This window comes from Nerophis lumbriciformis, linkage group LG25, assembly GCF_033978685.3.
Source record: "Nerophis lumbriciformis linkage group LG25, RoL_Nlum_v2.1, whole genome shotgun sequence".
NCBI lineage: Eukaryota > Metazoa > Chordata > Actinopteri > Syngnathiformes > Syngnathidae > Nerophis > Nerophis lumbriciformis.
Window position 1 is genome coordinate 28,029,303 of NC_084572.2, and position 12,500 is coordinate 28,041,802.

General features: G+C 37.3%; 1 protein-coding gene across 2 annotated transcripts in view; it reads left to right on the forward strand.

Moving 5' to 3' along the window:
* The window catches only part of mtnr1aa (melatonin receptor 1A a), a 158,675-nt gene extending 150,503 nt beyond the window's left edge, over window positions 1–8,172 (forward strand). For both annotated transcript variants that reach the window (XM_061984114.1, XM_061984115.1), the window contains exon 2: window positions 6,822–8,172. In XM_061984114.1, the coding sequence (XP_061840098.1) occupies window positions 6,822–7,696 (875 nt within the window). In that variant the 3' untranslated portion in view covers window positions 7,697–8,172. The remainder of the gene's footprint in view (window positions 1–6,821) is intronic.
* Window positions 8,173–12,500: the final 4,328 nt, after the last annotated feature.

The window sequence follows — 12,500 nt, forward strand, 5'->3', positions numbered from 1 at the left end:
TTCAGACGAAGGCATTGTGTGTGTTATTTGCACCACGAGGGGAGGGGGGTGGACATTGCACTTCAACACATCAAACCTTATCAGGCACCTGAAACAACCTTTGTGAAGTTGGTCCCCCCCACCTTGTCCAAATCTCTCCAAACTTGTCCCAAACATTTGTGCTGCAAACATTTTTGGTCTAACTATTCTAGTTTTAAGTTATTAGTTTTTTTAATTTTATGTTATTAATGTGTAATTAATGTGTTATTAATCCTAATTAGATCCTAACTACAACTCTAAATCCCCCCAAACGTTCGTTTGCGCTACATTTGTGCTGGTTTGTGCCGTCACGGTTTGAAGTTATTAACATTTTCTGGGTTTTATGGTAATAACGTGTTATTATTCATAACAAGCCCTCCAACCATGTCAAAATCTCCCCAATCCAGTCCCAATCGTTCGTGTTACATTTGTGTTGGTTTGAGCTGCAGACGTTTTTAGTCTACTCTAAATATTATAGTTTTTAAGTTATCTACGAATCATGATTCATAACCAAAAATGTATAATAATTAGACCCCCCCAAAAAATGTGCACCGCAAACGTAGCACAAAACAAATGGGACACGTTTGAGAAGATTTGGACATAGTTGAGGGTCTCGTGTGAGAAAGACGGGTTGTCTTATATTCGGCTCGATGCAGTATATCCCATCTGTCATTCACTGAATGTGTGTTGCTTGTACAAATGTTATGATGTAACGCTCCCAATGAGTTTCAAATCGATGCCGAATTTAGGCCCCTCTGAAAATGAGGGGTTGTCTTATATTTGTGTCAATGCGCTATAGCCAAATTGTCCGTTCAGGATGTATTGACTTTGATTTACTGCGGGTGCTTTGGTGGTAAAAAATAAATAAATAAATAATGGTGTCAGGATCGCAAATATTGTATTTACCTGAATGTAAGACGCATAAAAGTTTCAAAAGGTCTGGTCGCGTCATATATTGTACTTGATCTGTCCATTCAGGATGCATTGACTTTGATTGGTTGTGGGTGTTTTGCTGATAAAAAAAAATACATATGTATATATATTTATAATATTGACGTCAGGCTCGCATATTGTATTCACCCGAATGTAAGACACAGTTGTTCCCCTTGAAAAAAATATTTGTTTGTGTTATATTTTAGTCAATACATTATGTTCGATCTGTCCGTTATGATTCATTGACTTTAACTAAACATTGATGTTTTGTTGTTAAAATAGTTGATACTTATCATATTGACTCGAATGCAAGACGGTAGTTTTTCCACTCTAAAGTGTGAGAAAGACAGGTGGTCTTATATTCGGCTCATGGCGGTATATTCGATCTGTCATTCACTGAAGGTGTGTTGTTTGTACACATGCTTTGATGTAAGGCTCCCAATGAGTTTCAAATTGATGCCGAATTTAGGCCCCTCTGAAAATGAGGGGTTGTCTTATGTGCTATATCCAAATTGTCCATTCAGGATGTATTGAGTTTAATTTACTGTGGGTGCTTTAGTGGTAAAAAAAAAAAAATTAAAATAAATGATGGTGTCAGGATCGCAAAATGTGTCTTTACCCGAATATAAGATGCATAAAAGTTTAAAAAGGTCTGGTAGTGTCATATAATATACTTGATCTGTCCGTTCAGGATGCATTGACTTTGATTTGTTGTGGGTGTTTTGTTGATAAAAAATACATATATTAATAATATTGGTGTCAGGCTCACATATTGTATTTACCCGAATGTAAGACGCATAAAAGTTTGAAAAGGACTGGTCGCGTCATGCAATATACTTGATCTGTCCGTTCACAATGCATTGACTTTGATTTATTGTGGGTGTTTTGTTGCTAAAAAACAAAAATATATACATATATATATATACATTAATATTGGCGTCAGGCTCCCAATAAGTTTTATATTAATGCTGAATTTAGACCCCTTCTGAAAATGAGGGGTTGTCTTATATTTGTGTCAATGCGCTATATCCAAATTGTCTGTTCAGGATGTATTGACTTTGATTTTTTGCGGGTGCTTTGGTGGTAAAAAATAAATAAATAAATAATGGTGTCAGGATTGCAAATATTGTATATACCCGAATGTAAGACGCATACAAGTTTAAAAAGGTCTGGTCGCGTCATGCAGTATACTTGATCTGTCCGTTCAGGATACATTGACTTTGATTGGTTGTGGGTGTTTTGCTTATAAAAAAAAAAATATATATATATATATATTAATAATATTGGCGTCAGGCTCGCATATTTTATTTACCCGAATGTAAGATGCATAAATGTTTGAAAAGGACTGGTCGAGTCATACAGTAAACTTGATCTGTCCGTTCAAAATGCATTGACTTTGATTTATTGTGGGTGTTTTGTTGATAAAAAATATATGTATTAATAATATTGGCGTCAGTCTCACATATTGTATATACCCGAATGTAAGACGCATAAAAGTTTGAAAAGGACTGGTCGCGTCATACAGTATACTTGATCTGTCTGTTCAAAATGCATTGACTTTAATTTATTGTGGGTGTTTTGTTGATAAAAAAATATATGTATTAATAATATTTGCGTTAGTCTCGCAAATTGTATTTACCCGAATGTAAGACACATAAAAGTTTGAAACGGACTGGTCGCGTCATACAGTATACTTGATCTGTGGGTTAAGAATGCATTGACTTTTATTTATTGTCGGTGTTTTGTTGATAGAAAAATATGTACATTAATAATATTGGTGTCAGTCTCGCATATTGTATTTACCCGAATGTAAGACGCATACAAGTTTGAAAAAGACTGGTCGCGTCATATAGTATACTTGAATTGTCCGTTCAAGATGCATTGACTTTAATTTATTGTGGGTGTTTTGTTGATAAAAAATATATACATTGATAATATTGGCGTCAGTCTCGCATATTGTATTTACCCGAATATAAGACGCATAAAAGTTTGAAAAGGACTCGTCGCGTCATACAGTATACTTGATCTGTCCGTTCAAAATGTATTGACTTTAATTTATTGTGGGTGTTTTATTGATAGAAAAAATATATATTAATATTGGTGTCAGGCTTGCATATTGTATTAACCCGAATGTAAGACGCATAAAAGTTTGAAAAGGACTGGTCGCGTCATACAATATACTTGATCTGTCCATTCAGGATGCATTGACTTTGATTGGTTGTGGGTGTTTTGTTGATTAAAAAAATATATGTATATATTAATAATATTGGCGTCAGGCTCGCATATTGTATTTACCCGAATGTAAGACGCATAAAAGTTTGAAAAGGACTGGTCGAGCCATACAACATACTTGATCTGTCCGTTCAAAATGCATCAACTTTAATTTATTGTGGGTGTTTTGTTGATAAAAAAATATATTAATTAATATAATTGGCGTCAGTCTCGCATATTGTATCCACCCGAATATAAGACGCATAAACGTTTGAAAAGGACTGGTTGCATCATACAGTATACTTGATCTGTGGGTTAAGAATGCATTGACTTTTATTTATTGTAGGTGTTTTGTTGATAGAAAAATATATACATTAATAATATGGGCGTCAGTCTCGCATATTGTATTTACCCGAATATAAGACGCATAAACGTTTGAAAAGGACTCGTCGCGTCATATAGTATACTTGAATTGTCCGTTCAAGATGCATTGACTTTAATTTATTGTGGGTGTTTTGTTGATTAAAAAAATATGTATTAATAATATTGGCGTCAGTCTCGCATATTGTATTTACCCGAATATAAGACGCATAAAAGTTTGAAAAGGACTGGTCGCGTCATACAGTATACTTGATCTGTTCGTTCAAAATGTATTGACTTTAATTTATTGTGGGTGTTTTGTTGATAGAAAAAATACATATTAATATTGGTGTCAGGCTCGCATATTGTATTTACCCGAATGTAAGACGCATAAGTTTGAAAAAGACTGGTCGCGTCATACAGTATACTTGATCTGTCCGTTCAAGATGCATTGACTTTAATTTATTGTGGGTGTTTTGTTGATTAAAAAAATATGTATTAATAATATTGGCGTCAGTCTCGCATATTGTATTTACCCGAATATAAGACGCATAAAAGTTTGAAAAGGACTCGTCGCGTCATACAGTATACTTGATCTGTCCGTTCAAAATGTATTGACTTTAATTTATTGTGGGTGTTTTATTGATAGAAAAAATATATATTAATATTGGTGTCAGGCTTGCATATTGTATTAACCCGAATGTAAGACGCATAAAAGTTTGAAAAGGACTGGTCGCGTCATACAATATACTTGATCTGTCCATTCAGGATGCATTGACTTTGATTGGTTGTGGGTGTTTTGTTGATTAAAAAAATATATGTATATATTAATAATATTGGCGTCAGGCTCGCATATTGTATTTACCCGAATGTAAGACGCATAAAAGTTTGAAAAGGACTGGTCGAGCCATACAACATACTTGATCTGTCCGTTCAAAATGCATCAACTTTAATTTATTGTGGGTGTTTTGTTGATAAAAAAATATATTAATTAATATAATTGGCGTCAGTCTCGCATATTGTATCCACCCGAATATAAGACGCATAAACGTTTGAAAAGGACTGGTTGCATCATACAGTATACTTGATCTGTGGGTTAAGAATGCATTGACTTTTATTTATTGTAGGTGTTTTGTTGATAGAAAAATATATACATTAATAATATGGGCGTCAGTCTCGCATATTGTATTTACCCGAATATAAGACGCATAAACGTTTGAAAAGGACTCGTCGCGTCATATAGTATACTTGAATTGTCCGTTCAAGATGCATTGACTTTAATTTATTGTGGGTGTTTTGTTGATTAAAAAAATATGTATTAATAATATTGGCGTCAGTCTCGCATATTGTATTTACCCGAATATAAGACGCATAAAAGTTTGAAAAGGACTGGTCGCGTCATACAGTATACTTGATCTGTTCGTTCAAAATGTATTGACTTTAATTTATTGTGGGTGTTTTGTTGATAGAAAAAATACATATTAATATTGGTGTCAGGCTCGCATATTGTATTTACCCGAATGTAAGACGCATAAGTTTGAAAAAGACTGGTCGCGTCATACAGTATACTTGATCTGTCCGTTCAAAATGCATTGACTTTAATTTATTGTGGGTGTTTTTTTGATAAAGAATATATACATTAATAATATTGGCCTCAGTCTCGTATATTGTATTTACCCGGATGTAAGACGCATAAAAGTTTGAAAAGGACTCGTTGCGTCATACAACATACTTGATCTGTCCGTTCAAAATGCATCAACTTTAATTTATTGTGGGTGTTTTGTTGATAAAAAAATATATACATTAATAATATTGGCATCAGTCTCGCATATTGTATTTACCCGAATATAAGACGCATAAAAGTTTGAAAAGGACTCGTCGCGTCATACAGTATACTTGATCTGTCCGTTCAAAATGTATTGACTTTAATTTATTGTGGGTGTTTTGCTGATATAAAAAATACATATTAATATTGGTGTCAGGGTCGCAAATTGTATTTACCCGAATGTAAGACGCATAAGTTTGAATAGGACTCGTCGCGTCATACAGTATACTTGATCTGTCTGTTTAGAATGCATTGACTTTGATTTATTGTGGGTGTTTTATTGATAGAAAAAATATATATCAATATTGGTGTCAGGCTCGCATATTGTATTTACTCGAATGTAAGACGCATAAAAGTTTAAAAAGGACTGGTTGCGTCATACAGTATACTTGATCTGTCCGTTCAAAATGCATTGACTTTGATTTATTGTGGGTGTTTTGTTGATAAAGAATATATACATTAATAATATTAGCCTCAGTCTCGTATATTGTATTTACCCGAATGTAAGACGCATAAAAGTTTGAAAAGGACTCGTCGCGTCATACAGTATACTTGATCTGTCCGTTCAAAATGTATTGACTTTAATTTATTGTGGGTGTTTTGTTGATAGAAAAAATACATATTAATATTGGTGTCAGGCTCGCATATTGTATTTACCCGAATGTAAGACGCATAAAAGTTTGAAAAGGACTGGTCGCGTCATACAGTATACTTGATCTGTCTGTTAAGAATGCATTGACCTTGATGTATTGTGGGTGTTTTGTTGATGAAAAATATGTATATTAATAATATTGGCGTCAGTCTCGCATATTGTATTTACCCGAATGTAAGACACATAAAAGTTTGAAAAGCACTAGTCGCGTCATACAATATACTTCATCTATCCGTTCAGGATGCATTGACTTTGATTTGTTGTGGGTGTATTGTTGATAAAAAATACATATATTAATAATATTGGCGTCAGGCTCGCATATTGTATTTACTCGAATATAAGACGCATAAAAGTTTAAAAAGGACTGGTTGCCTCATACAGTATACTTGATCTGTCTGTTTAGAATGCATTGACTTTGATTGGTTGTGGGTGTTTTGCTGATAGAAAAAATATATATTAATGTTGGTGTCAGGCTCGCATATTGTATTTACCCGAATGTAAGACGCATAAAAGTTTGAAAAGGACTGGTCGCGTCATACAATATGATGTTCAATCTGTCCGTTCAAAATGCATTGACTTTAATTTATTGTGGGTGTTTTGTTGATAAAAAATATATACAATAATAATATTGGCGTCAGTCTCGTATATTGTATTTACCCGAATATAAGACGCATGAAAGTTTGAAAAGGACTGGTCGCGTCATACAACATACTTGATCTGTCCGTTCAGACCCGAATGCAAGATGTTAGTCTCAAAGTGTGAGAAAGACGTGTCGTCTTATATCCTGTTTGTCTTCTAATACGGTTTGTGTGCGTCCTGCAGGCAACATCTTCGTGGTGAGCCTGGCGGTGGCCGACCTGGTGGTGGCCATCTACCCCTACCCTCTGGTCCTGGCCTCCATCTTCCACAATGGCTGGAACCTGGGCTACGTCCACTGCCAGATCAGCGGCTTCCTCATGGGCGTCAGCGTCATCGGCTCCATCTTCAACATCACGGGCATCGCCATCAACCGCTACTGCTACATCTGCCACAGCCTCAAGTACGACCGGCTGTACAGCGACAAGAACTCGGTGTGCTACGTGCTGCTCATCTGGGCTCTGACGGTGGTGGCCATCGTGCCCAACCTGTTCGTGGGCTCGCTGCAGTACGACTCGCGCGTCTACTCCTGCACCTTCGAGCAGTCGGCCAGCTCGGCCTACACCATCGCCGTGGTCTTCTTCCACTTCATCCTGCCCATCATGATTGTCACCTACTGCTACCTGCGCATCTGGATCCTGGTCATCCAGGTGAGGCGGCGCGTCAAGCCCGACAACCGGCCCAAGCTGACGCCGCACGACGTCCGCAACTTCGTCACCATGTTCGTGGTCTTCGTGCTCTTCGCCGTGTGCTGGGCGCCGCTCAACCTCATCGGGCTGGCGGTGGCCATCCGGCCCGAGGTGGTGGTGCCGCTCATCCCCGAGTGGTTGTTCGTGGCCAGCTACTTCATGGCCTACTTCAACAGCTGCCTTAACGCCATCGTGTACGGCGTGCTCAACCAGAACTTCCGGCGGGAGTACAAGCGCATCGTCGTGTCCGTGTGCACGGCGCGCATCTTCTTCCAGGACAGCTCCAACGACGCCGGCGAGCGGCTGAAGAGCAAGCCGTCGCCGTCGCCGCTCATGACAAACAATAACCGGGTCAAGGTGGACTCGGTCTGAAGCGGGAAAACGACGACAAGAACAAAAACACAAACCAAATAAGAAGGAAAAGCCTCAAACTGTGACACGGTGCTAACCGCGCTCTCCGAAATCATAACAGGGGTGCAGTTTCTCTTTGCTTTGTAGCTGTAGTACAGTGGCGATATGATGTTTACAGTGGTGATATCAATGTATCATTAGTATTATATCCACTATTGATTTTCTATCAAACAATGTAGACATATTAGTAAATGACAATATATCAGGTTCCAGCTACGCCGAGGCAGACGAGACTTTTTTCGCTCTCATTGGTGACGCGCCATGTGAGGCTTGTTGACGTTAACACGCCCCCCGCAATATTATCCCCTTCATTCAGCGGAATATAATATTTTAGTAACCAGGGTCTCTCTGCCATCCTGTGATCTCATTCTATACTGTTTGCATGGATATCAGGAATTGTTCATAATATGCAAAATAAAATAAAAATGGGACATTTGATGGGAGCATTTGGTCACTTGGTGTGATTTGTACCGCAAAAGAGTACGGGGACGGTACCAATTGTTGTTTTTTAACAGTACTGTCCAGTTATATCTTGTTTTCTTACACGTCTGAGTCTCATTTGCAAATATTATACCTATATTTACAAGTATTATACCTATATTTGCAAGTATTATACCTATATTTGCAAATATTATATCTATATTTGCAAGTATTATACCTATATTTGCATGCGGTTGCAATTCAAGACTGTATATGTGTAACAGTCACTGTTCTGCGTTGTGTATCTTGTAGTGAGGCGCACACACAGGAGTTGAAACGTGGAGGATTTATTCACCTTTTTTTTAATAGAAACAAAAACAACGGGGCGTCACACACAGTCCACAGCAAAAGGGATCTCTCTCCACAGCTCCGAGCGTCAGTGCTCACTCAATTCAATTATGTATGCTTAATGTGGAAATAATAATAAATAAAATAGTAATAATAATGATAATAATGAAAAGGTAAATAAAGCATAAAATAGTCTCAAATAAATAAATTAAATAAAACACAGTATATAAAATATATACTTCAGCAAATAACAATGTATATTAAGAAAAATGATTCTTAAAATGTGCAGTAATACACCTCATCTTTCCCACCCACATCAACTCTTTTTATATTTTTTATACAATAAACTATGCCAAAAAAACCTCATAACAGAAATACCTTTTTTGAATAGAAACAAAAACAACGGGGCGTCACACACAGTCCACAGCAAAAGGGATCTCTCTCCACTAAAGAATAAAGAAGAGAATAATACACACTCATATTAATGCTAGAGCGGCACACAAGATGTCCACACAGACACACAGCAGAGCCCCTGACCCGTGCGTAAACTTATGAGACCAGGAAACCCCACAACAACTGCCGCTAGCAATAAGCTAATCCACACATCATTTAGCATACAAAAATCTTTTTTTTTTCACCAATTCAACAACCAACATTCAGGAATTCAACCCACATGCCCCCCAACAAGTCACAAGACAGTGCGCATTCCCACAAAACACTTTTAAGAACGACAACCAAAAAGTTTATAAAAAAAACAAAGGGAGAGAGACATAAACGTGACTTACCAGCTCCGAGCGTCAGTGCTCACTGAAGCTGGTCACAAAGGTGCAACGCCAAATCACCCCCCAGGGAAACAAAAAGGTATGTAATGGAAAATAATAGAGTGGAACCTATTTACAATGAGAAACACTTTTGGGGAAGTTCACCACAAAAAATGATGTGAATAAATGACCAAAATTAAAATAAAATAGAATAAAATTTAGCTCGGCTACATATGGTGGAAGTAGTCTTTGCCGTTAAGTTGAATATGCCAGCTTGTCTTTTGTTGAGCCCTACAAAATGTTTATACTCTAAGTAGAGATGTCCGATAATGGCTTTTTTTGCCGATATTCCGATATTGTCCAACTCTTAATTACCGATTCCAATATCAACCGATACCGATATATACAGTCCTGGAATTAATTATGCCTAATTGTGTTGTGATGCATTAAACAATGTAACAAGGTTTTCCAAAATAAATCAACTCAAGTTATGGAAAAAAAAAAATGCCAACATGGCACTGCCATATTTAGGGACTGCAATGTCCCTTTAGGACAGAGGACCCTATTGTAATTGTAAGGTTTTATTATTATTATTCCGCTGCCTCTTTGAGCTGTAATTTGACCCCCTTAACATGCTTCAAAACTCACCAAATTTGACACACACATCAGGACTGGCGAAAATTGCCATCTAATCAAAAAACCAAACTCTAAAACTCAAAATTGCACTCTAGCGCCCCCTAGGAAGAAAACACAGACAAAACTGCCTGTGACTTCCAGTACGAATGTCGTAGAAACATGAAACAAAAACCTCTATGTAGGTCTGACTTAGACCTAGATTTCATACATCGACTTTGTTCAGCAAAAATCAACAGGAAGTTTGCAAATCCCCCTTTAAAACAAAAGTTTTGTAAAAACAGACACCTTTGCCTCTTTGAGCTGTAATTTGACCCCCTTAACATGCTTCAAAACTCACCAAACTGGACACACACATCAGGACTGGCGAAAATTGCGATCTAATAAAAAAAGCAAACCCCAAAACTCAAAATTGCGCTCTAGCGCCCCCTAGGAATAAAACACAGACAAAACTGTCTGTAACTTCCAGTAGGAATGTCATAGAGACATGAAACAAAAACCTCTATGTAGGTCTCACTTAGACCTATATTTCATAAACTGACAACCCCCAGCAAAAATCAACAGAAAGTTTGCAATTCCCCCTTCAAAACAAGCGTTTTGTAAAAACCGGTCACCTTTTTTCAAACATTATCTCCTCTGAGCGCGTTTGTCGTGTCGGCTTCAAACTAAAACAGGAGAGAGATTGAACCCTTAGGGGGTAGCGGGGGGGTGTATATTGTAACGTCCCGGAAGAATTAGTGCTGCAAGGGTTTCTGGGTATTTGTTCTGTTGTGTTTATGTTGTGTTACGGTGCGGGTGTTCTCCCAAAATGTGTTTGTCATTCTTGGGTGGGTTCACAGTGTGGCGCATATTTGTAACAGTGTTAAAGTTGTTTATACGGCCACCCTCACTGTGACCTGTATGGCTGTTGACCAAGTATGCTTGCATTCACCTGTGTGTGTGAAAAGCGGTAGATATCATGTGATTGGGCCGCCATGCAAAGGCAGTGCCTTTAAGGCACGCCCCCAATATTGTTGTCTGGGTGGAAATCGGGAGAAATTCGGGAGAATGGTTGCCCCGGGAGATTTTCGGGAGGGGCACTGAAATTTGGGAGTCTCCCGGGAAAATCGGGACGGTTGGCAAGTATGACTGGGAGACGCAACTGCTCTGTACTTCTCCCTACGTCCGTGTACCACGCTGTACAGCTGCGTTTTAAAAAGTCATAAATTTTACTTTTTGAAACCGATACCGATAATTTCTGATATTACATTTTAAAGCATTTATCGGCCGATAACATCGGCAGTCCGATGTTATCGGACATCTCTAACTCTAAGTATTGTATTTATTACACACCAGCTTTTTGATTGTAACCTACCTCTTAGTTGTAGTTTTCATTACCAATTTTGGCAGGGTTGAAATCGCCATGTAAAATCGCTAATGCCAACCGGTAGCATGTGCAATGTAAATTAGCCTCGAGCTAGGTGGAGCCTTACTGCAATTCCGAGTGCTTTCCATCTGTCCTTTTGTCGGTATGGTAAATTGCAAGAGCGCTTGTTTCCTCGCCAAGTGCACGTCACGTGCAATAAAAGGTACTGTTATATTGGTACTGTTTGATTTGACCTGACGGAATTCAGTACCCATCCCTACCAGTGAGGAGGAGAAAAAATGTGATTATAGCCATAGAACAGAAAGTTATTGGGATAGAGGTCTGGGTAGAACTGGTCATATGAGACGAATGGTTCTAGTCTATGAGTTCATGTGAAAAGAGTCACCTCCCAGGCACACCTGAGACATCCAGTCTGATGCGTGTTGTCCCATTTAAAAGGTGAGTACACATTCCTTGCATTTTTTTGGAGGTTTGACCGATTGACTTGATGCAGTTTTACTTCATTTAGGCCACGCCTCTTCCCCCCATCATCATAGGGTAAGAAATGTAACTTTATTTTAATTTTAATACAGTCCTTATTTACACTTTTATGTTTTAACTGTTTACGTTTTAAGGTGTTTAATAGCGGCCACAGTTTGACCCTGGAGCAGATGACACTCCGCCCAAAGGCGTCCTCCTATTATTTTTATTATCACCATGAATCTTAATTGATTATTTTTCATTATCATTTTGCAAACATTACATTACATTGATCAGTAAATATATTAATAATTTTTGTCATCAAAGTTGAGTGTTTAACAGCGCTTAACTTATTTATAAATGTGATTGACCCTGGAACAGATTATTTATTTTCTACACACATTTTCTATAATATACAATGTAATGGTTGTATGAAACAAATATGTGTTGAAATCATACTGCATAAATATGCATTAAAAATATCTATTATACGATAACAAATATGCATGCATAATGTGTATATGTAGTATATTTATCATTGATAATTTGTGCTGTATGTATGTAAATATCACATGATATTTATACAAATATAAATAAATACAATATTTTAATGGTCAATTTTAAATGAGAATATATTATCATCACCATAAATCATATCATTTTGCAAAGGGTCAATGTTTTACATATTTAAAAATCTAAAAAAAAAGATTTTTCATATTGGGCTTTGTCAATAAAATTGAGTGTTTAACAATCGTTAATTTATTTCTACGCTTAAATG